Source organism: Aspergillus japonicus (genome assembly GCF_003184785.1).
Source record: "Aspergillus japonicus CBS 114.51 unplaced genomic scaffold BO86scaffold_66, whole genome shotgun sequence".
In the NCBI taxonomy this organism is placed as follows: domain Eukaryota; kingdom Fungi; phylum Ascomycota; class Eurotiomycetes; order Eurotiales; family Aspergillaceae; genus Aspergillus; species Aspergillus japonicus.
Window position 1 is genome coordinate 42801 of NW_020291703.1, and position 24599 is coordinate 67399.

The 24599-nt window shown below is 49.4% G+C and overlaps 6 protein-coding genes across 6 annotated transcripts; 3 read left to right on the forward strand and 3 right to left on the reverse strand.

Annotated features, from left to right (window-relative positions):
* Positions 1-315: 315 nt before the first annotated feature.
* Positions 316-1443, reverse strand: BO86DRAFT_412763 (lignocellulolytic auxiliary activity family 14 protein; the record flags this gene model as incomplete). Its single annotated transcript, XM_025674678.1, has 6 exons — positions 316-341; positions 397-471; positions 527-663; positions 713-741; positions 802-886; positions 944-1443. 6 exons carry the CDS (start codon positions 1441-1443, stop codon positions 316-318), a joined length of 852 nt encoding a protein of 283 aa, XP_025523743.1.
* A 581-nt stretch (positions 1444-2024) lies between these two features.
* On the reverse strand, positions 2025-2728 carry BO86DRAFT_422017 (uncharacterized protein; the record flags this gene model as incomplete). Its single annotated transcript, XM_025675315.1, has 4 exons — positions 2025-2186; positions 2238-2303; positions 2366-2584; positions 2642-2728. The coding sequence occupies 4 exons, from the start codon at positions 2726-2728 to the stop codon at positions 2025-2027; spliced, it is 534 nt and encodes a 177-aa protein (XP_025523744.1).
* A 2162-nt stretch (positions 2729-4890) lies between these two features.
* On the reverse strand, positions 4891-6563 carry BO86DRAFT_322158 (putative MFS multidrug transporter; the record flags this gene model as incomplete). The annotated part of the gene is made up of 3 exons (XM_025668378.1): positions 4891-5464; positions 5538-6358; positions 6423-6563. 3 exons carry the CDS (start codon positions 6561-6563, stop codon positions 4891-4893), a joined length of 1536 nt encoding a protein of 511 aa, XP_025523745.1.
* A 2817-nt stretch (positions 6564-9380) lies between these two features.
* BO86DRAFT_392256 (acetolactate decarboxylase) lies at positions 9381-10258 on the forward strand. The gene has a single exon (XM_025672767.1). It carries the CDS (start codon positions 9434-9436, stop codon positions 10130-10132), a length of 699 nt encoding a protein of 232 aa, XP_025523746.1. The 5' UTR covers positions 9381-9433; the 3' UTR covers positions 10133-10258.
* Positions 10259-11543: 1285 nt separating this feature from the next.
* Positions 11544-16691, forward strand: BO86DRAFT_439724 (putative ABC multidrug transporter). Its single transcript, XM_025676169.1, has 7 exons — positions 11544-12093; positions 12162-13479; positions 13528-13737; positions 13787-14884; positions 14933-15717; positions 15771-16113; positions 16169-16691. Exons 1-7 carry the CDS (start codon positions 11630-11632, stop codon positions 16298-16300), a joined length of 4350 nt encoding a protein of 1449 aa, XP_025523747.1. The 5' UTR covers positions 11544-11629; the 3' UTR covers positions 16301-16691.
* A 1966-nt stretch (positions 16692-18657) lies between these two features.
* On the forward strand, positions 18658-19784 carry BO86DRAFT_439730 (5'/3'-nucleotidase SurE; the record flags this gene model as incomplete). Its single annotated transcript, XM_025676170.1, has 3 exons — positions 18658-18749; positions 18807-19666; positions 19718-19784. Exons 1-3 carry the CDS (start codon positions 18738-18740, stop codon positions 19782-19784), a joined length of 939 nt encoding a protein of 312 aa, XP_025523748.1. The 5' UTR covers positions 18658-18737.
* Between the last annotated feature and the right edge of the window lie 4815 nt (positions 19785-24599).

The following is a 24599-nucleotide window of genomic DNA, read 5'->3' on the forward strand; positions in this document are numbered from 1 at the left end:
CTGGAATCATATTCTCTCCGTGGCTCGACGGGTTCTGTGATGCCGTAGTCTACCAATATGACCATGCTACTCTGATGAGAACAGACGAAATCTTCGCTCTCGACAATGTTGACAGCCATCACAGATCTTTCTCATGCTACAGTCTCTAGAAAGGATTGTGACGGGATCAATGATAAGACTCGTCTCCGACAGAGGGTGTATGCTACAGTTAAATTCAGAATGCCACAATCCAAAAGACTCAATCATTGACGAAGATATAATACAAAAAGCCTGGACTCAGCCTGCGTCGAAGTGATCACCCAGGGGTTTGAATGTCTAGTTGAAAATATCATTTTGAGCACCTGCGTGTGGTTTGTGGTCAGTCAAATGTTTCTTTGATGCGCGAAATGATCTTACCATTCTCCCACCCCAACACGCTGCTGTACGCGGGACTGATCCCACCTGAGGTTTCCACATTGTTACCGGATTTCTCTGTAGAACCTTCTTGTCAGCAATGAGGCAGCAACGCAACGGATCGAGTACTGACGGTTCCATGCGATCATCTGCTTGGCGCCCTTGACACATTTCGATGAGTCGTCACCGCAGTAGACAGGAGCTTGTGCCGCAGCAACAGTCTTGGTCGAGCTGGCTCCCGTCACGGTGCATTTGAAACCGTGCATGTACCTGGAACACGTTAGTCCTTGGTTCACAAGGGAGGGTCTGTGCAGCTCACATGTTAGGTTGTCCGCAACCGTTGGGAACCTATGACTAATTGTTAATCGACTTGTCTAGCGAGGAAGCATGTATGTATGTGAGTCTTACCCAAAGCCAAGCGCAGGTGCAGCCTGCAGACGGACAGGTAGGAAGATCCGGTACGTCGTACGTCGCCAGTCTCTTCCACGGGGTGCTTCATCAAACATATTAGTCACTTTATTTCCTTCTCGAAATGCGACTGGATGATTACTGCTCTGAAACACTAAACACAACAAGGTTCTCCATCGTCACCTGGGTCAAGTCGCTCTGATAGCTGATCGCGAACGCCGTCCCCGCGGCCATGGATTGGTTCTGCGTGTGCATCGCCCCGTCATCTTGGATACAGTCAGGCGGGTTCCCGGGACCCGACCAGTCTTCAGGATGCTCATTGCCGTCGGGCCACTCGCCCGCGTATTGGCCATTGTACGAGAGCGTCGTTTGCGCGCGGTTGTGTGCCAGCTCCACAGTAATTTGCCCATTGGCAGGAAGCTCGAGGAAGTCGCCGTCTGCTGGAGGAAAGCTGTCGCAGCCACGGTCATGCTGGAACCACCAGTCGGATTGATCGAGCATGTATAAGGGGTTGACGGCCGTGTTGGTGTTGGGATCGTCAGTGCCGGAGGTGCCGTTCAGACAGTACATCCCTTTCGCCCAGGCGGCGACATGTGCGTTGGTGACGGCACTCAGGCCCAGAATTAGTAATATAGATAACATGTTTGTGGTTCTGAAATGTATGTTCTATTGCATGTGAGAGCCATGGGATCCCCTTGCTTTATACTGTACATAGACTGCAATGCCCGTTGAGAAACCACATTGTGAGACAAAATCAACAATACTGCTGACGCATGTTTCATTTCCCGAGAGCACGGCACATTTCACTCTGAACCCTGAAGCTAATGCCTAGAACAGAAAATGATGATTAGTAGTTGGGTAATTTAGGCGCGCATTCCCAATCCTTCGGCCCCCGCAATTGTTTCAGACCCAGCTCGAATACGAACCTCCACCGCTTGACCCTCATTTCACAAGTCCAAACTGTCTGCGTAAAGGCTTTACTTATCTGGTTGTTGACCTTAGGATCTCGTGTTTGATTACATGTTGTCTTATGCCTGGTCGAGCCGCCCTCCTGGTAATTAGAGATCTCGGGGGCTACGAGTACAATGCCTTGGTTCTCCTTCGAGAATGTGATTGGTAGCCATGAAGATAAAACGCACACCAGCGAGTGTTCCTGGGTAACAAGATCTTGGTGCAGATGGTTATGTTGTGTTAAATAATTGTGACATATGGTCAGCATGCTCTCACTCCTCTCGCCAGATCCTCGGAATCCCTTCCGTACCGTAGATCGGATCGTGGAGTGGAACCGGCACTTGCCTGCACAACACCCGCTTTTTCTCCGTTTCTTCGACCGATTCTAAGGCATATTCCATATCATACGGATTCTCTCTCGAATTTCGGTCGTTCTACCACTAGTTAGTCTGCAGCCGGGGAATGAAGGCCGATTTGCCTCTCACCAAGGAATAGAACCCGATAATTTCATACTCATCCTCCGTTTCAGTCACGTAGTGCGTGACTCCAGCCTGCTGTCCACCCCATCTTGAGACATAAATTCTTACCAAGAGAGTAGATTGAAACTACGTACCGGAAAGACAAAGACATCTCCTGCTCTAGCGACAAACTTCATGCCCACGGGGTTCCCGTTCCAATCTGTCTCAGGGTCCAACGTAGACCGGCCGAGAAGATAGGTTCCACTTCCCCGGAGAACGGTGTAGGCTTCGTGGGTCGTGCCGTGATAATGAGGTGTCGCGGCGACCTTCTCGCCACCGATTTTCCAGTGACCTCCGTGGACCCATTCAGATGTCTCTATGGCTTCCAAGGCACCGGTTGGATTACGATCAAGAAGGACGCCCCGTTAGACGATCACGGGAAAGGGGGAGTTGGGAGAGTGTCTGGTAGAGGGGATCGGGTAAAGCTCGGGGTCGACTTGCAGTCTTGGGTTGGACATTATCAAGAGCTATGATGTCTTTATAACTGGCAAGGAGAATGATTAGACGAACCCAAATCAGGGAGGTGTGAATGGATGGAACATGCAATTTATATTGATGCATAGTTACACAATCTCGGGTCCTCGGATCCTCAATCCGAATCACGGATGCGGGGTAAGATTCCTCGGATGGCACCCGACTACCGGTACCATAGGATATGTAGGAATCGACTCTAGTGGATCAATCTGCTGGATTGAAGAAATCACAAGATTTACCATGATTTTCAACTCACTCACACGCAGGATTTTGCACCAACAGTCCTCCGAGAACAAATGTCAACTTAAAACCGACTGATCCGCACCACGGCGTGTTTCTCTCTCCCTCACCTTACCCTCAGATAGTCGGCTGATTTTAAATTGCTTGCTTAGCCGGAAAGAGAATCCAAACTTCAAGTCCCTGGATGGTTTGACATGTTGATATGTTTTGCTTCGCGCTGTCATAAACACCATATGTTTCAGAGCATGCTTGGGCATCGTTAGGGGTATCAGCTACATTTTCCAGGCAATCATCAAGCGCATTCTGCAAACAATGGCCTGCATCTGTCTCATGAATTGCAACACTCATGCACTCGTCCAGATTCGACTCGAGCAAACAAATACTCTCTTACGATATCTGGAAGTGGTGATGGTAACAAAGAACTTCAACCATGACAGAGAGTCTGTGGGTGTGTTGCTGCCTATTGGGGGATCTCACCCGCTTAAATACTCTTTAAATCTACATCTTACGTGTCAATGAGAAACTTGATCAATTTACAAGGCAATTGTTTCTACTATTGATGCCGATCTGGACAATCCTTGATGGTACATCCGTATTGGATGATTTTCAACATGTTAGGAAAATGACCCACCGGTGTGGAATGATAACAAAAAGCTCTTGCATGTCAGCTCAGCTGGCCCTGGATAGTCCCTATAGCAAGGCATGATCGAATAAAGCAGTAATAGTAGCCTGTAAATGAAGAGTCAGTCATCATACTGCAAATTACCCTTGTAAGCAGAATGTATTTTTCGTTCCATAAGTTTTCTTGAGATGTTATCAAACCGCAGATAGAAATTGACTGAGCTTACCTAGACTTCCCGAGAAATGGCATCAAAAAATCATATCCATATTTTTCAATCCGGAACGGGGCAATCAGCCTCTAATGCAAACTGGAGAAAATTGGTCATGGCACAGGTCACATTGGTGTTCATGACCCTCTCAAGTGTTAAAGCATCTCCAGGACTCCACCCACCTTGCTCCCACTCGTCCTCCGTCCCCGTCTCAAATTTATACTAGAAATGAAGGGATCTTCCAGGGAAGTAGCTCTACCGGTATCAGATTTTGCATAATCTCCATCGAGTATAACTCACTTCACTGTCAAATTAAGTTGACGTCATATTTGATACGCGGTTCATATCAGATTAATCTTAGCCAAAGACAGCAACCAGCGTGATACCCATCATATGAGTGAGGAGTAATTCGACTAGTAGCACAAATAACCCCTTATCGGACGTAATCGCTCACATTGGGCTCGTATGTCATATGTGTTCAGTCAGAATTTCACATACTGCTTCCTGCGCGAAAGCTTTCCTCTCGCATTTCTCCTATTTCTGCCCTCGAACCTTAATCTACACTGTACTCCGTTCATCTGCGACTATCCGATGGTGGTCGGACATTTCTCTAAACGATAATCACATCGAAGAAGAAAAAGGACGAAAAGCCCACCACCTATACTTTATTACATACATAGCAACTTTTGTGGAGTTGGGGCTGGGCCGAATTCGTTGAAGAGAAGAGTATACAGTCCGTCCGATTAGGGTTAGAATGGAAGGACAAAGCTGCCGCGGCGCATCCCTGAACGAGACCAAATCGCGTTCATTGAAAGCTATTCTCAGGTGCTCTTATTTATACTACCGTACGTTATTGTACATTTCTCGAATGGTCTAAGCTCTTTCTGATTCTATTTCTAACCCGAAAGATCCTTTGCTCCTCACCTCCCTGCAAGGAGCTTTCTTGTCGGAATGCTATATCGAATCATTATATACAGGGAAGATAGATGTAAGAAATGCGAGATTAGGCCATTATATCATGCTGACACGCTTCCCAAGATCCCATCATCATCCGCACGTTATATTCATCAACGGGATCAAGGATCCTCTAAAATACCCTCCTGCTCCATCTGCAACCTCCGCTTCTCATCAACCGTCAGGTCACTCTTGGCGCGCTCGATCCGGACAAAAAGTGCGATTAGGACCAAGGCTAGCCCTGAAAGTCCAACCTGGAACCAGAAAATAGCCTGATAACTCTCTTTGGTGTTCAGGTACTCCTCCGTGTAGACCTGAATGAGGTCCGCGAAGGCCAACATGACGGCGATGCCCATATGCAGGGTGCAGTTGATGAGTGCCCCGGCCAGCCCCTGGCGCTCCCCGGGCATATTCGTCGTGATGAAGATATTGGTCACGTTGAAGCTGATGTCGATGCCAATTGTCCCGCAGATCATGGCCGGGAACACGAAGGCCCAGTAGTTGCCTCCTCTGGGAATCAATGCAAAGAGAAGGCCTGAGCCTAAGTATCCCAGGCCCGAAAGAATCATGAGAAGCGTTCCACTAAGGCTATGTAGGATGTGGCCTCCGACTATCGAAATTATGAGGCCCCCTACAGCCATGGGGGTCGTCCAGGCGACGACTTGAAGTGGGGATGCGCCCATTATACCTTCCATGCTGTTGATGTGGAGTTAGCAGATGCGTAGATAGGCGATATGGAGATGAAGCTTGGGGTTGGGTGAGGACATACTAGAGAGCAGCATAAAGAAGGAAAATCCCCAGGCTGCCGTACATGAGCAGCAGACTGATCACGATTGGCTTCATGTACTTTACAGAAAACAAATCTCCGGGCAGCAGAGGCTTATCGGCCACCCAGCCCTCGACGTAGACGAATGCACCTAAGATGACAGCGCCGAGGATGAGACAGACGAGGATGTACGGTGATTGCCACTGCTGCGGCGCGTGCGCGCTATCCGCGATCGCAAAGACAAATAGTAAAACCCCGGGAACAAGCAATGTTCCCCCGATCCAGTCCATTGAAGCCTTTGACGACGCTCTCGTGGCGGAATAATCATTTGGAATGGAGAAGTATGACGAAAGAGCCGTGATGGCAGACAGTATCGAGCCGATATAGAAGTACCAGCGCCAGGTGAGGAAGCTGCCTGCGAGGCCCGAAAAAAAAATCCCAGCAAAGAATCCCAGGGCCGCGCAGGCACCATATACACTGAAGACAAGGTTCTTGCGCGGCCCAGGGCGATAGACCTTCCCGAGGATCATGATGCTGGAGGGTAAGAAGGAAGCTAAGCCCAGCCCCTGCAAACCACGAAACACAAACAACATCATCCAATTGTGAGAGAATCCGGCAACGAGGGAGGTGATAGCCAGCCACACCATTCCCCCAAAGTACATAATGAACCCGCCGTACATGTCCGCGAGGCGGCCATTGATAAGCAGGGTAGACGTCACCGCGAGGGAGAGAGCGGTAGACGGCCAGATTGAAAGTGCCGGGGGAATATTCAATTCTTCAAGGAGAGTTGGAAGAAGGACATTTGAGCCGGAAATGTAGTACTCCTAAATCGACTGCATGTCAGACATCTCAAAGGCTATGCAACGGACACCGGGGGTACGGTCGTACCGCCAGAACTTGACACATAATGATGGAAAAGCAAAAAGCCATCTCAGACCAAATACTCGAGAATGCCGGAGGTCGTTCTCGCCCTAATCTCTCTATCGTAGCTGCATCCAGTGGCGGTGACGAGGGCTGTCGACGGTGCATATCGGGCGATAGTTGGGCAGGAGAGGAAGACATCACTCCGGGGCCCTCACCTGGCGTTTTGTCTTGCTCTGTGAAGTAGCGAGACATTTCCCTATCTGCACAAAGCAAGGACTCATATCCATCGCGTGTATTCGACAAGGAGGGTATCCTCTTTTATAACACGACTACGTGAGTATAAAAATGAGGGCATGGATGTGGCCAAGCCTAAATAGGAAGGTCAACGGAGAGGAGGGTCTAACCGGTTTGGGAAGTTGTCGGGAGTGCTGTGCTCGATTAGTAATCCTACAGGCAACTCTATGCTCAAGTAGACCTTCTTATGTTCAGTGGATCTGATATGTCGCTTAAGTATGGCGAGCCAAGGCGTCGTGATGCCCAACACTTCTTTTCCTACCTTCATATCGCGTTATGTAGTCTTGAATAGGGAAAACTTGTTGCTCATGCGGGAACTCAGCTACAAACCCTCGATTGATACATCTTTATGGCAACCAGGTTGATAAAAAGATGACCAGTTAACCAAGTCTTCTTATCGGCGATATTGAGGTCTCAGAGGCAAGGTGCTGGAACGTGTTTCTTGATTTTCTTTGTGGTTGGAACAAGCTACATTCCCGCATGTAAAAGGCCTTTGGATCACGTGGCTGGATTAGCGACGCTGACACTTCTCAAATGTAAGGTAAGACTTGACTGAGAATGGAGCGGAGGAAAGCTTTCATTAAGTGGAGATGGTCAAGGTAATAGAGATCTATCGACGAAATAAACATAGAGAGGTCCCCGATTCTCGGGGATGTGAATCAAACATTACATATTCCATGCAGCGCGATCATTGCCCGCTGAACTAAATGGTGGAGACATATCCATGTGGTGGAGACATATCCTTGCGTGGTCTTGGCAACATGCATATCAAGCGAACGCCGCGCTGATGCTTGAAGATGGTGAATGGGAAAAGGCTGAGGAGGTAGTTGAGGGTTTGAAATGCGAAAAGAAAAGTCGTCGGTATCATGAGATCCCATGGTGCCGTGTTGGGAAGTTTGTGTGGCTCTTCTGGGGCTTGCGTTCGTGAAATCGTTCGTTTTGCCTTGATTGGTCCGAGTTCCAGTAGTTTGTACGAGATCCAATGGCAGGTATAACTGAAAGCAATACATATTAGAAACCTAGACCAACGAAATGGCGAATCCTCACTCACATCTATGGGTGGCTCTGGCCATAATATCGACCTGGCGGAAAATTGTATTCGTCATCCCAGTGCTCCTTTGCAGCTAGGCCAACCTTCCAAAGCTCCCAGTGTTCTCGTAGCCGAGATTTGAGGTTGCTCCTTGTTCTCATGGAGACATGTCGTGGTTTTTCCAGGAGTTTGACCTCTAAAGACGACCTGGTACTCATTTTGGGTAGATTAAGATTTCCAAGACAAAGAGACGGATTGACAAAATGAGACTGAATCGTTTGATGTATAGCAGAGAAAGATAAGGCTGCGCTACGCTTATATATCCAACCCATGGGCATCGTCAGATATTTCATAGATGGCAAGTAAGCGCTTCGGTTTTCACTCGGTGAAGGGAAATATCTCGGAGTGCCGGAGATGGCTCGGTATTGATTTTGGCTCGGTTTTTTACTGGGCCAGTCCGGGACTTCCCGTACTTTAGCCATAGGGCATGAAACCATTGGACCCTGATGCGGCAACCTCAACGAACCTAGGTGTGCAGAATCTGCGTGCAATATCTTCAGCGCGACTTTTCCCGACCAGATGCAAATTTTTTTCATATAATTAGATGAAACGAGGTGACTCACCGCTCATTCATTGAAGGATCTTTAGCCACCTGGCGGGTAAGCAGAAGCAAGAGCAACATTGATAGAACATCTAGGACTAAATGACAACAACACCTCTGCATCGAACTCTATCCTAGAAGGAACCCACTAAAATCCTAGAATAGGCTTGAGACAAATCGTCTGGAGTGTTGTAGAGCACGTGCCATGTGACGTACAGCCGGGTTGCAGTGGACCAGGTGAGCCAGCCCTACGACGTATTTTCTGTGGCAGCACCATCGCTGCCCGCCTTTGTGTGCTAAATATACCTGGGAAGTACGGATACTCAGCAAGTACTCTGCCCCGCCCATTGCCTCCATTCCTTTTCGACCAAATAAACATTCTACAAGCATCATCTCCATGAACAAGTGAGCTCTGGAGTTCTTTACCATAGGTTCAAGCTGGGCGATACGAGGTATATCGCTCAAAGTGAGAAGTGGTCTCAATGAAACTGTGATACCCAAGGAAACGTCTTGTGTGCTAGCCTGTTGATTTAGTCCGCCGCAATGGTTTCCTTTTACACCACACATTTGATTCCTGGATTTGATTCAAAGTCACGTGAGACTAGATTTACCCCTCGTCTTCGAGGCATGGGAGCTGCGCTTTTTAATCTAAGCGACCGGAAGGCATATCGCGAGTCAGTTATAGAAGGTCTCTATAGCAGGATATGTCCGATCCTCCAGCCGAGGGTGCATCTACACATGACCTTCAAAGCCCTGACCCTCAAAGACAGGCCGCTCCGCCTGAGGCCTGGCCATATCTACCGCGCAAATTCCTCAAGAGCCCAGCAAGCGACTGGCCCAAAGTAGAAAATATATCATTAGATACTCTTATTCCTGCGGGAAGTTTACTATTCACTAATTTCGAAGCAAACCTCTTCGGCCTTAAAGCCGGAGTTGACTATAGTGGGATCATCCGGCATTCGGGAACCGGTATCGGCTTCCTAGAATGGATTAGTGCGCATTCATCGGGATAACCTGCATAACCCCGCGCGAGCATCATCGTCATGTCACCCAACGACGGCATCTTTCATTACCGCATTTCCATCCATACAATTCATATTCTGTCCCAGAATGAATCACATCTATCAATATGGCGTCTTCAGCGCCCTCATGCAGGGCTTCTCCTCCGACGGAGCGACCGTCTCCAACGTCCTCTCTAGATGCAACCACGGCTTAGGCACCGTCTGCGGCCTGAATGGCGAGATCGTCATCGTCGACGGCGAGGCCTACCACTTCACCCCAGACAATCAGATACACCGGCTCACACCCACAGATCATCTGCCAATGATCGTCGCCACGGACTTTCAGCCCACGTTGACCAAGTCTCTGGAGACCTTGCGCATGGACACCCTCCAGAAAGCCCTGCATCCATTCTTCCCCACCAATCAGAACAACTTCATCGCTGTCCGCGTGGACGCCACCTTCAAAAAGATCGTGTACCGCATCGGGGGCCCGCAAATCTGCCCGCGGGAGCCGCTGCTTGAACTGGCTAAGCGCCAGGTCGTCAAGACGTACGATAACGTCGCTGGCACGCTATTCGGGTTCTATTCCCCGCCGTACACGAACGGGATCTGCGTCGCCGGCTTCCATCTACATTTCCTATCTACAGACCGCCAGGCTGGTGGACATGTTCTGGAGTTTGAGGCTGAGGACGTCGAGTTGAAGGCCGCGGTTAACACGCATGTGCATCTGGAGTTGCCTGCGTCGGAGGAGTTCAACCAGGAGTTGATGCAACCGGACTTAGCAAAGGACTTGCATCTAGCTGAATAAATAGGTGTCTTGGCGATACATGATAGCTTAGAGGTTCAATTATTCGCATAGAGATGGGGCTCCACTAGCTGAGCTTGGCGGGGATTTGATATCCTTGTGGTTCCGCCCTTGTGGCTTACAGTGAAATATTATCACTTTTTTCATATATAGAGAATACTGTCTAGACTCGCTTGAATCTTGTATAGGCAAGGTTTCCTCACCGGCTTTGGGATAATTACAGTGCTCTGCTCTGTTTTGGCTGGGTTCATGTAGCGCCGCCAGTCTGAAAATGACGTCATGACTTGTGGCGAGCTACAAAAGCACATCGTGTTTCAAACGGTCCTTAAGAAAAGAGTTGGGGATGTGGTCCAGTGCTTTGAGACCTTAGCTACTTTTCACTCTTCTATAGCTCTCTTCTTAACCTTTTCCAACGCCTGGAGAATGATGTGTCGAAAAATTCTGCTTCGTAGCTAGGAGGTGCGTGATTGATGGCATCGACCACGAGAAACTGTTTTGGAGGAGGATTACCACAATTCACCCGAAAGCAGGAATCCAGAATGTCTCGAAGCGACGAGATTGATTGTCATATACAGGTCACAGTTTTCTTTGAGCGATGTAGATACTCGCATCCCAATCACGTGATGACATACGATCGATTTTCCCTCAATATCAGTCCGTTTTCCTTTCCCACGATGAACAAAAAAGTGACAAGCTAGCCGGAGAGATAACCTAGAAGGACCATTTTGATTAGTCTCGAGATCACAAGCAGTCATCAAAAGCAGCTGTGGCCGCAAATGACGAGGAGCAATGTATCGACCGACGGCGCGGAGATCGGAGTCCCCTGATCCCGTGATCAATCAATGCCCTGTGTCATGAGCACACATGTCGAGTCCTCGACTAACTCACAGGTGCCAAATACCCGCACTACAGTATGCATGCAAGATCATGCACCACATTCTCGTGATCGACCTCGTCTCCCACCACCCATCCCCCGTATGCAAACAGCCAGGCACGGGCCGGTGGGTCTCCGGCTTAAAAGGCTTTTTCTCCCCCGAGCTTCCTAATCTAGTAAAAATGGCGCCGCACTTTGCTGACCCCATCTTTGTTAGCCGCCAACTTCGCTAAAACTCCCCGCTTAGCGCCTGTGAACCAATCACAACTCCGAGTGGGCAGAAAACTCAGACTGCAAGTATGGCTCCCATTCCCTGGTTATTCTGCAGGCTTCTCTGGGCCAGCCAGAGAATAGAATTCTGCTGCGGCTAGGGCTGCAAATCATAATTTATTACTTAATAAGATTATAACTCTATCGCCGCCGGCACAACGCCTAGACCAAATGTGTCTTGGCTTCCGTTTTGGGGCTCCGGGGACCGAGAGTATGTAAATCATCCACCACCCCGCGGGTCCCGGGCTGAACTCCTTCAACCTGTCCTTAAATAGAGTCCAATATCTTGCAGTAAGAGTGTTGAAGTCGGATCAGGTTTCTGGTTATTGCTTCTAAGTGGATCTGGGCTAAGGATCATGCCTCCACACCCTGTACCACATTTGCAGTCCTCTACCACCGCCTCGCCGGAGGGAGGCAGGGCTCACAATGACGGAGTTCCCTTGTCGCATGTATTTCTGTCGGAGGAGGACGAGGGGGAGTTGGCGGAGATCCATCGCACTTTAACCGCACAAAGCCGTCAGGATGCGCGTCCGGAATATGCGGAGCCGCATTCCTCGTTTGATAAGTTTCTGGACGAGGAGGTGCGCGCTGGAAAGATGAGGTCCAACCTCGGGGTTTGCTTCCGGTTGCTCTCAACCTGGGGAGATGGGGAAGAACATGTCAAGGTCAAGACTCTCGGGACAGCTCTGTGGCGGACGTTGACCCTGCAGGATGTCTATGAGTGGACCATCAAGCCGTGGGTGTCGAGGAAGAAGCCGGAGAGTGGACGGCAGTTGATTCGGGACTTCTCAGGCGTGGTACGGAGTAGTGAGATGATGCTGTGAGTCATTGTTCTCGGGTCTGACCTTGGGTGAGATAGGCCACTGAGCTAACCGAGATGATATCCAGTGTACTAGGGAGACCAGGAGCGGGATGCTCGACGTTTCTGCGGACTATCGCTGGCGATCACTCCTCCTACCTTGGGGTTACTGGGTCCGTCGACTACTCCGGACTGAGTTTGGTGGAGGCCCAGACCCATTACCGCGGTCAAGTCGCCTACAGCCCAGAGGACGACGTGCACTTTCCCACCCTCAACGTCCGCCAGACGCTGGAGTTTGCGCTGCAGTGCAAGACCCCCAAGCGGTATCAGGACCGGATACCTCGCTACCTGGAGATCTACGGACGTGTTTTCGCCATGTCGCACACCATGGACACGCTGGTCGGGAATGAATTCATCCGCGGGGTGTCTGGCGGCGAGCGCAAACGCATCTCGATCATAGAATCCCTGGCCACGAACTCTGCGATCAGCTGCTGGGACAACTCGACGAGAGGCTTGGACGCGTCGTCTGCGCTGGACTATGCGCGTAGTCTCCGCATCATGACGAACACGTGCGGTAAGGCTACCTTGATGACGTTGTACCAGGCCTCCGACGCTATTTATGATCTGGTGGACAAGGTCCTGCTGATTGATGAGGGCCGCATGATCTACCAGGGTCCTGCGCGCGACGCAAAGCGCTATTTCGAGGATCTTGGCTACGAGTGCGCACCCATGCAGACCACCTGCGACTTTTTGACAAGCGTGTCCATTCCTGAACGACGACGATTCAAAGAGGGTTGGGAAAGCCGTACACCAAAGGGAGCGGAGGAGTTAGAAAAGGCGTTTAGGTCTAGCAGCGCTTATCAAATTGTGGAAAGAGATATTCGGAACTACGAGGATCAGCGCCTAGGCGGACAGACTTCGTCGGATGATTCAGATGCAGGAAGTCTGGAAGAGTTCAAGAAGGCCGTGCAGACCGAGAAATCGCGCTTCGTCTCGCCAAAGTCACCCTACACAGTTTCTCTCTTCCGGCAGATTGTGCTCTGTGCCCGACGGCAGCTGTGGCAGACTAAGAACCACATGGGGCCTATCTACATCAAGCTGATGTCGGCTGTCGTTTACGGGTTGCTCATCGGCAGTCTATTCTATGATATTCCTCAAACAAGTGATGGACTTTACTCGCGCGGCGGTGTCATCTTCTACTCCTCGTTGATGCTGGCTTGGTTGCAGATGTCGGAGCTGGAAGACGCAATGCAGGGACGAGACATCCTCAGCCGTCAGAAGAAGTTTGCGTTTGTCCGTCCCAGCGCCGTGTGTCTGGCTCGTTTGTTCTCTGATGTCGTGCTTCTTATCACCATCAGTGCTTTGTTCCAGGTTGTTGTTTACTTTCTTTCGGGCTTGAAGACGAATGTAAGTATGATCTTGACCGCTCTGTATATCTGATGCTGACTATACCAGGCCGGCTCATTCTTCATCGACTTCCTCTTCATATTCCTCTGCGCGATCTGCTTGACGCAGCAGTTCAGACTGTTCGCTGCGTTCTCGAAGACTTTTGAGGTTGCGTTGCGCTATGCTGGTCTTTCCGTCTTGGCATGTATCGTCCTTGGAGGTTATGTCATCTCGCTGGACAGACTTATTGATAACGTCCCCTGGGTGGGGTGGATAGCGGTACGCAGCCCTGCACTGGCCGTCCGAGAAGTACTAACACGTCTCACAGTACACAACGCCAGTCATCTACACCTTCGAATCAATGATGGCTGCCGAGTTCCATAACACAGATTTCACCTGTTCTCCCGGATCAATTGTTCCTTCTGGACCCAACTATACCGATGTCACCTACCAGACGTGTGCATACTACGGAAGCCGGATCGGGACCACGATAATCACCGGGGACGATTATATGGCCTCTCACTTCGGCTTCTATTACCACCATGTGTGGCGTAACTTCGGCATCCTGTGCCTCTTCACCGTGTTCTACATCGCTGCGACGTGCTGGGTTAGCGAGGTTATTGAATGGGAATCCTCCAGTGCAGGACCAATTCAATATAAGGGCTCCCAGAAGAAAGCGAGGAAAACTCAGTCGATTGAGGATGAGGAAGTTGGTGGTGCGCATTCAGGCGCAAAGGGTGTGCCAGCTGCTCGCCAACCTCCTCATCCAGACCAGGCCCTGGAACAAGCCGTTCTGGCATGTCAGTCGACGTTCACATGGGAGAACCTTGAGCTCCACGTGGAGATAGGCAAGGAGTCGCGGAGGCTGCTGAACAAGGTCTCCGGGTATTGTAAACCAGGCAGCCTGACGGCCTTGGTCGGCGCGTCTGGCGCAGGAAAGTCCACACTGTTAACGGCACTCACCCAACGCCAGAGCTCCGGTGACTTGAGCGGCACGATGTTCGTCGATGGACATCCGACCGACGAATCCTACAACCGTCGCATCGGGTATTGCCAGCAAATGGACATTCACGACGAAACAAGTACAATCCGTGAAGCATTTGAGTTCTCTGCTCTGCTGAGACAGAATCAGAATACCCCCGATGCGGAGAAATTAGCCTATGTCAATGTTGTTCTGGCCACGCTGGACTTGATCGATTTGCAGGATGCCGTGATAGGCTGTCTGGACATTGAGAAGAAGAAGCGGGTCACAATTGGCGTGGAGCTCTGTGCGAAACCGGAATTGGTACTGTTCTTGGATGAGCCTACTAGTGGTCTTGACAGTCAGGGTGCCTCAAGTATTGTGGCCCTGCTCAGGAAGCTGGCCGACCAAGGCTTAGCTGTGCTTTGCACCATTCATCAAGCTAATCAAGAGCAGTTTGAGGAGGTAGGTTCTCTCCCGACGAAACAGGTGTGAAGGTACTAATGAGACCAGTTCGATCGCGTGCTAGCCCTAAGTCCCGGTGGTAACACCTACTATTTCGGCGAAGTTGGAGCCTCAGGCCGTGCAATTTTCGATTACTTCGGCCGACACGGCCACCAGCCCGAAAACGTGACCAATGCAGCAGACTATCTCATTGAGGTCGTCGTCGGTGCCATGAAAGACACCGAAAAGAGCGTCGACTGGGTCGAGGTCTGGAATCATTCCACCGAAGCGGCCGCAGTTAGGGCCGAGATCCAAACCATCCGAGAGCAAGGCACAGCCACAGCAAATTCACCCATCATCACCAATCCAAACTCTCCATCATTCTACCGCCAAGTCAAGCTCTTGACTGGTCGGACACTCCGTCAATACTGGCGCAGCCCCGAATACCCGTACTCGCGCCTCTATGCCTCCTTCGCGCATGCCCTCCTCGACGGCCTAACCTTCTACCAGCTGGGCAACAGCTCCACCGATTTGGAATCCAAAGCATTCCTCTGCTTTCTATGTCTGATGCTCGTTCCCGAATTTATCAACGCCATCTCAATGCGTTTCGTCATGAACCGCGATATCTGGCTCGCCCGCGAGGGACCCGCAGGCATGTACGGCTGGGTGGCGTTCAGCACGGCGCAGATCCTCTGTGAGATGCCGCTGGCCATCGGCTCCGGCGTGATGTTCTATTTAATCTGCTACTTTACCGCCGGACTGCCGTACGGCTTTGCCGCGGGATACAATTTTCTCATGTTCTTCCTCTTCTTTCTGTTTGCCACCTCGTGGGGACAGTGGATTGCCGCGCTCAGGTGAGTTTTCGTCCTTCATGCGGCCTAAAAAGCGGGACTAACAGCGACTGTAGCGCCGACGCAACCATCGCAGCCACATTAATGCCCTTCTTCATTACCATGTGCGAGCTCTTCAATGGCATCATCCAACCGCACGACAAGATGCCGGTCTTCTGGAAGTACACCATGTACTATCTGACCCCCTTCACCTATTGGATTGGAGGTGTTTTGACCTCCGTTCTGCGCGGGATGCCCGTCGTCTGCGAGAAGGATGAGCTGAGCTACTTCCGCAGTCCGGCGAACATGACCTGCGGCGAGTACGCGGGCCCGTGGCTGGCCGAGAAGGGCGTCGGGTATTTGTCGAATCCGGATGCGTATGGGGTTTGCGGATATTGCGATTATAATTCCGGTGACGAGGTGAGATTCCAACGCCACAAAATTGTGAGTAGTCCTGCTGACAGTGGGGTAACAGTATCTCACGAACCTCGGGCTAGACTCGTCGGATATTTGGCCGTACTTTGGCATTTTTCTCGCTTACGTGGTCTTCAATTACTCCGTTGTCTATCTACTGGTGTATTTGCGGTCCGTGAAGAAGTTGTTCTAAGCTAATGAGTTTGCGGGTTGGTTGATGGGATGGGGAGCGGGATGTATATAGTCATTGGTGGTCATATCATCGCAGACATGGGTTGAAAAGATCATAAGGATCTTAATAAGACAACAGTCATTGGCCTCAGGGCACGTTATTTCCCTCTTCATAAACCCTACTCAACAACAATGGTGGCCATTCGATAAGAACCTATAACACGGAAGTTCTTCTGTTACATGGTATGAAAGTAAATGGATGCACAGTCCATACTGACAGCACTGAAGATGTATCAACATCTTCCGAGTCTCTCCGCATAGTCTGTAGTTATATCAATGCCTGAGCTTCCGTAACCTCGTTCATCCACGGCTATCATTGCCAGCCAGACTGTGACTGGCGCGCTATACATATGTCCTCGTTGCGTCTGTAAGAGTCAAGCACATTGACATCCTCCCTCAGAGTGTTGAACGTCTGGTTCTGAGGATCTAGCACTGAATTGCTATGTCGGATTTGTACTCTAGGTAAGGGGGTAGCGGCTCCAAACCAATCTCCAGCTCTTCAAGGTTCTGTCGGTAACCGAGATCATGCTCCATTACAGTACAGGGAGATATGTAGATCTCAAAAGGGATGGTGCCCACGACCTAAGTAACGTTGCCGAATTTCAGGGTCAGTGTACAATTCGTCGACACCGCAAACAATGACCAGAGATAGATGGAGGGGACTAGATCACAGCTCACATTTTTTTTCTTTGAGCACGCTTGGTCTCAAACTCGACTTCAAACTGCAGCTTATTATGCACCGGATCAATTCTGTATGCAGGTCCTGTGTGCAGGCGTAGAAAAATTGCGGCAGATGAACATGTGCTGTGGTTTTCCATTCGGAGTCCAGAAGATCGGGTGACTGCGCATTGGTATATCGGAGGTTCTCATGCGTTTCGCAGAGTATCGCATGCTCCTTTCTTGCGATAGCGGACAAGACGCTGTTGTATGTGATGGAGTCGGACGCCGTGGAGGTAATCTCTAAAAGGTGTGTCTCCAAGATCCGAAGGATTATTTTGCCAGGGTATAAATGCTTCTGCAACGAATGAAACTCAAACCGAACTGGAAAGCTGGTTCCGAAAAGGGTTTGGGCACTGGGCATCGACACCCGGTACCACAGACTCTCATTTATCAGCCCGTCTACTGACTTCAGTGATTGACGTCCGTCAGTTTGGACACTGATAGTGTGGACAACCTGATCGGATACACAGCGATAACTTGATCCAGCAGATCACCTTGTAGGACGCGAGGAAGACGATAAAGCCGAATGGGATGTGCACTCATGGTGTCTAGGTGAGAGTGTCGATGAAAGATGATGCTCTGGACCTCATATGCATGATACTTGTGACCGACACCAGTGACAGTCTCCGGCATATCCTGGCTCAGCGGTAACTCAAATGGCAACACATACATCCCTCGTGGCAAGACGAATGACTTGTCTCTTGACGTGGCCAAGGTTTGACTGCGCGCAAAGGTAATGCCTCCTTGACAAGACTTTGTAGAGTTGCCATCCCGCGGTCTGAGGTAAGTCAGATTATACTCTGTAACTACACTATGTTCACCTGATTCACCCATTCACATTCTCAAGCTCCCGACTAGTCTAACGCTGATGGCTTTCACAGATATGGTTCTGAAAACGTACAACTATAATCTCCTAGTAACGGTGATTATGCGCCCTGGTGTCGCTGAGCCATCTGGGATGAATATGCAGGACTGATCCACTCTGGTAGCAGAAGGTTTTAGTCAACAGCGTTCACGAAATTCGACATTGAGAAGTAGTTCCTTACCTCAGCACAGACCGGACTAGTTTTGACTTGAACATATTAGTGTGCCCCCAGGAGCTTCACCTAAGATCTTGCAGCTTGTACTACATAAGCTTGCTAACATGAAGATGGATGGGCGAGCCATCGTACAATCTTTAAATAACCATCATAGAACCTACGTATGACGCATGCGGACATTGCTCGGCAGAGATACACACGAATATCTGGCAATTCGACAGCAGCTGAACTGGGAAGGACTGGCTAGTGTTCTTACAGATACGAGGTAAAATCAGTGCGAGGAAGTCTCTGTTGCGATCTGAGCAGTACACCGTACACCCTCTCGCTCTCTGACATCTCGGGGTTTTCTCTCTACTCAGTCCGGTTTTGGAAAGATTTCCCTGGAGAAAGCGCCGATGCTCGGGAACATTGCTCACCATGACCATATGACGTAATCCCCCACAGACAGATAATCAGTGCCCAGTGCAGAAAAAACACCACCACATCCCGCGTACGCCATGGAAGATGTTGGTGAAGTTCTCTATTTCATGGCCTTCTTCTTGCTTTCTCTGAATTGATTCTAGTCAACTGACTCCTTTCGGCCAATTATTGGTGAGCACTCTTATCCAAAGCTTGCTCTGAACCACAAGTCAACATCCAATGCATATCCTCGTGAGCACTATTCAACCTAGGGAAGGGTAGATAAATTAGAGTGGCTAATCTTGCCAGGTTGTGAACGATGACGGGCCCCCTTCGCGGGATACATCCCCGTATGTGCATTCCTTGGTCCACGAACTTCAGACCCAAGGACACATCGTGACTGTGGTCTTGCCGAACCAGCGACGTTCCTGGATCGGAAAAGCCCACTTCGTCGGGGAAGTGGTCAAGGCGACGTACTTCTCTCCTGGGGAACCGTTTCGGTTCGAGGGTACCGAGCACCAAACCCCTCATGGACTGTCGAATGGCACTCACAGCAGCAGCAATGGAGCGCAGAACCATCGCCCATGGATGCTCGCCAATTCGACCCCCGCTGGTTGTGTGCAAATCGGGTTGCATCACTACCACCCTTACCAGCAGGAAGGCAAGCCCATCCCGATCGACCTGGTGATATCGGGCCCGAACCTTGGAGCAAACGCAACGGCTCTCTTCTCCCTCTCCAGTGGCACGATCGGCGGGGCCATGGAGGCCGTGCTGTGTGGGAAGAGGTCTATTGCTCTTTCCTTCGAGCCAGTGGCCAGAGACGACGTTTGCAATCCGGTGCAGATTACAGATGCATGTAGACATGCTGTGCATCTGATCAAGCATCTGTACCACAGTTGGGACGAAGGCGTAGAACTCTACTCCGTGAACATACCGCTGCGATCTGCCCCCAGCGGAGACAGAAAGGTCATGTATACTCGGATCCGACCGAACCGTTGGCTCGCAGCTAGTCCGTTCCAAGTCGTTTCACCGTCCGGGGATGCAACTGAGCAGAACCCCGATTCGTCGCTGCTACTGCGATGGGCGCCAGACTTATCAGACATCCATGGTAGTATGGACCGCACCTCGGATGCAGATGATGACTGGGCAGTGCGTGAGGGAAAGACCAGGTACGCGCCAATTGATTCATTGTCGTCAGAAGTAAGACTAATCGCTTTTAGTGTGACTCCGTTGAAAGCGAACTTCATGCATGCTGTCCATTGCGAGGGCGAGATTCATCTCAAATAATCTTGTTCAAGGTTGCTAAACTAAGTGATATGATATTGTAAGGACATGTGGAAAGTTTTGTTTATCTACCATTTATGCTGGAGTGGACCCTACGTAATCTGGCTGATCTTTCTATATAGTTCTTAGATTTCTGCTGTGAGAAGAGGAGAATCAGAGTGAGAAATAAGCTTATTTATGAATGCGTTTGTGTCATCCATGGGTGATTCAGCATACTTGTAAATTTCGTGGCTCCCAATCTGACAAATCCTGGGGGTAAAGAGTCCGGAAATATACTACATACACCCCGCATATAACTTGAGAACGATCATTGAAAATATGACACTAGAAAGGTCACCTAAGGATTCAAAGTGGGTCCGAAGCATACATAGTTCCTTCGGAGGCCTCGCTATAATTTCCTCCCGGCTGTTGAGAAGCCGCGTGACGTGGCATTCCCATTTCTCGCATGCACTCAATTAATGCAAGTGCTCCTTGATTCTGTCGCTACTCATTCTGCTAGAAAATGGGCCTCACAATAAGAGATAAGTTTTAGCAAGCTGATACATGACATTTCGTAGGCAGGTTTCGGTGGAGGGAGCGCTGCGTACAGTAATAAGGAGACTTCCCGACACGGTCGGTCCCTGATATATCCCTACCATTTTGATAAGAAATACTCAACCAGCAATTAAACTAGGTCAAGATTGCATATACTGGGGTCATCAACTGCATGCAAAATCAAAAACATACAACAGAAGGGATTCGCTGGTGGTCACCCACCCAACTACTAACCTCCCGGCGTGTGGCTTAAGTACGGCTGAGCGGACGGGAAGCCCTGTTTTCCACACCCTGTGGTCGTATGTGCTTGAATTCACCATAGAGAAGAATATAACAACCAATGTGCACTGCATTGTGCCTAGCCATGGTTCAGAAAGCAGTGTTAAGACTAGTGCTACGACACGGGAATGAGAAAAACTTACTAAAAGTAGTGATTATTTGGGCACCCACCAAATCCATTAGGGACCATCGATCATCCACTTACTCGGTATCATAGTAACTTCCTAGTACATATCCTGGATGTTCACTCCACTGACTAAAGGAAAGTTGATTCGAATCTAGCCCAGTTTCTCTGGTATGGTCCATTATATTCCAGGTGAGCCCGGTTTGGCCGGTTGATAGATTAGAGGTATCACTTTCTGAGAAACTTTGAGTAAACTTGGTTTATTCACATTTTGCGGGTCCTCCCCCAACAATATGTATATTGTATATTGATGCTTGTAGTGACTAACTTCCTGCTTAGATGAGAGGTGAAGAGAGCTGGAGTCTGGAAAGTCATTGCGATGCTACGAAAAGAATTCTAATAGTATCAAAAAGTGTCTTTTGGATATTAGACCCACTTTTTACAACAACGTATTCGTGTCCTATGTCTACTAAGTTAATTAACATATAAAGACCTAAGATGAACCAGGCAGAAAAGAGGGCTTTTGTTTTCTCTGCTGTCCCGGTACTTCGACATAATCGTCCCTGCGCGACAAGACACTGACCGGGCCAGGGTCTTATGGGAACTAGGGAAAGCAATCCTTAGTTCTGGCCGGGGCTTGCTCTGCGCGTGGGGCTTAGAAACCTTCCCGTTGTGGTCATACGATGAGAAATTGCCATTGCCTAGCAGAAAGAATACCGCGTTAGTAACTAGGGAGCCCTGTTACAGCTACTGACAGCTGACTACCAGCGAGTTCTTCTATCTTATCTCCTTATAGTGATGGTATCAAATCTAGTGCATGATCCAGGCATGCTGGTTTTTGGTGAAGGTGTCTACTTCCTGGTCGGTAGTCATGTGATGAAGGTAGCCACCTTAGTTGTCATTCATCCTCACTGTCATCTTCCTTGCATGTATGTAGCTTTACGACTATATTGAGAAACGTATCAGCTTTATTCTTTTACTCCATAGGTGTAAAAGCCTTCTTGTCTGCTTGTTTCGGTTCTTGCTGTTTAGGAGCTAGTATTGACCGCTTATACCAAGAACAGGCTTACTGATGACCAATCTCAACCCTTACCCAACATACAAAATATATTATAAAAAAGATAAATGACTAGCTGAGTGAGTGGTAGTCCAAGAACGGTGTGCCTCTATCAAACTTTGACGTGTTTTCTTTCCACCCACCGCCCACCTCGACTCAGAATTCACTTCCGATTCTGACGCCACCTTCATCACATCCTTGTGAAATATGACGTCTGCGCCTTAGCAATACACTATTCAACTCCAAAGATCCAGTCGTTAATCTCATACTCGTCGTCCTCAAAATCCTGCTCGTACTTCAGTCTCGCTCTCTCGCGCTCTTCACCCTCGATACGGATGACCAAATTGGTAATGTCATCAAGATTGATGGCCGCGACTATCGCGTCGACGAAATTCTCTCCGAAAATCGAAAAGATGAGCTCCATGAAGAATGAGCTGTCTATGAAGCTACATGTCCTGATGACAGTCAGACAGGCTCCACCCGCAAATATGCTCTTAAGATGCGGTACGAGTAAGGACGTCTTATGCGTTTTCTCCTTCTCGCCCTCCCCCTCCTCCTCTGCTGTTTCTCGTGCTTTTTTGTCCGAGCTCCCACAATTTGGAATCTATCGCTAAAACTCAAGACTAGGAACAGGACTCGGGGAATCAGCGAGGCCGAATTAGAAGCCACAGACAAGCTGGCCAAGCGAAGCTACGAGCTGGAGTGCCGGGCGCTCAGGACATTCTCGGGCTCTGGATTCACCCCTAGGTTCTATGGCAGCGAGGAGCTACCCTCGAGCCAGAACCCAGTCTACAAAAATGGACATTTCCGTGCAATCGCGATGGGACTTGTAGATGGCATAAAGTGTCATCGATATCCAGGGCCTGAGTATCTTCGACAAGGGAACCATCCAAGAAGAGATGATCAAGGCTATAGAGTTGAGTCCCCACTATATTAAAGCTTGCTTTCGAGCTTATTTCCCTTGGCCGTTTGTACTAACTGACAAATTCTTTCCCGAATGGGATAGACATATGCGATGCAGGGGCTGGGGTTGGTATATGCCGGAGGCGGAGCAAACCTTTTATGATAGTAATCGACGATCAATGTACGTGTTTGAAGCTCATACTAAATGTTGACCATCTGCCGTACTGATTGAGATATAACTGCAGCTCCATCTTCGGACTTTCGCGGGCCGTGATTGACAACGACGGCTCCTCTGTCCCGTCGCCCAGAATTCATTTTTTGGAACCAATTGGCGGATGGATTGACGGGTCCCGGGTAATCATCGTTGATGGAATCGCCTCGGAATTCGAACCATGCCGTAAGCTGGACTGTTGAAAGTGGCTTCTTAAGAACAATTGAACTACCATGATACGCATTTCACTGCATCATAATACCTGCATAAAACGTAGCATTCCGATTTGGCATAAAGCTTGTCTTCTCACAGAGCCAGGATCTGCAACAAACTTCGGTGGGGATCCTTTGGGAGGCAAAAGCCAGGAAAACTGCCTGCCTCCCAATGATATTCGTCAAACTGAATCAGCAGGCCCCCGTCCTGATAACCGTCATTATCGTATCGGGGAAGACAACCCTGGTTCTAATGGACATATGCCCGGATCCAAATGATAAGCCAAATATATACACCGTCGGTGAGCCCCTGGTTGCTCGATCTAGAATCGGCCAGACGACATCCAAGATATCATTTGCACGACCAGGAATATCACGCGGCAGAACTCGCCCATATTAGAGATCTAGAAGGTTGTGCAGTCGAAGATAGTTGAGCCCCACGAAATCTCGGGCACGACCACTGGGGTCCGGAATCAAATGAAAGCTCGGGTCCAGCTGGGAAAGTGGATTTGTGGTAGGATGAGTAAAGCTGTCAGCAGACCAGAACACCAAGCGAGACTTTTCTCCGTTGGATTTAATATCAATCGCAGCCTTACGCTCCCTGGCGGAGTCGTCGTCTCTGAAATAAAGCTCGATGTATGGAGTACGTACGCCATGTCGCTGGGAAACATACCGAGTGGGCCTACAAGCCCAGATACCGTATTGGGGAACGAGCATGATGCTTTAGATAGATTGTGTTAAAGTGCTGTCTAAGAGACAATATGCAGTGTAGAAATGGTTGTGAGGGGGAGTCGAATGATATCCTACGCATTCTGCTTTCGGCGTCCGGGCGTGGCTACTTATAACCGCTTCTAAAGACATGCTAAAGGCGATACAGGGGGGGTGGCGAAACTGATAGATTCAGTGCTCTGGCCTCTTGAGAGATCACAGTCACAGCCTATGCATAATGAGTGCCATTTTTCCGTTCGCAGTAGATCAAGTGTGGTAATACGAGCTCGGTACGAGCTAGACCGCCAGTTACTTGAGGATACTTAGTAGAAAAAGTTTTATTTGCCGAGTAGCTGCAATGGTCTTCCGCAAGTTGCCAGAGCTTCGGTTTTTCGATACGAGAGCTTGTTTTTTAATGCTTGTAACGAGAAGCTTATCCACCTGCAGCTCGTATAGCTGTTGCACAGCCATCCTTCTATGATTTCTTGAATAGCTCTAATGCATTGCTGACGTTCTAGGGTAGCCAGTAGAATCCAATTTCATAGTTGCACCATTTACTCGCAGAGTTTTGCTTTGTATAATTTTCTTGGAACGTTCTTGTCACCTATACGCTTCCCAACTCTTGGCCCTGGTTATAGACTCCGCTTCGATGGAAATTCCATGTCCTGCCAAGCATCGATTACCAGACTTCTGCAGTATAATGAATATGAAGGTCAGAAAAGCTTGCAAATGAAGTGATAAAGAAGTTAATACCTATTTTGTGAAGGTATGTAGTGCTTTTGAAGGGATT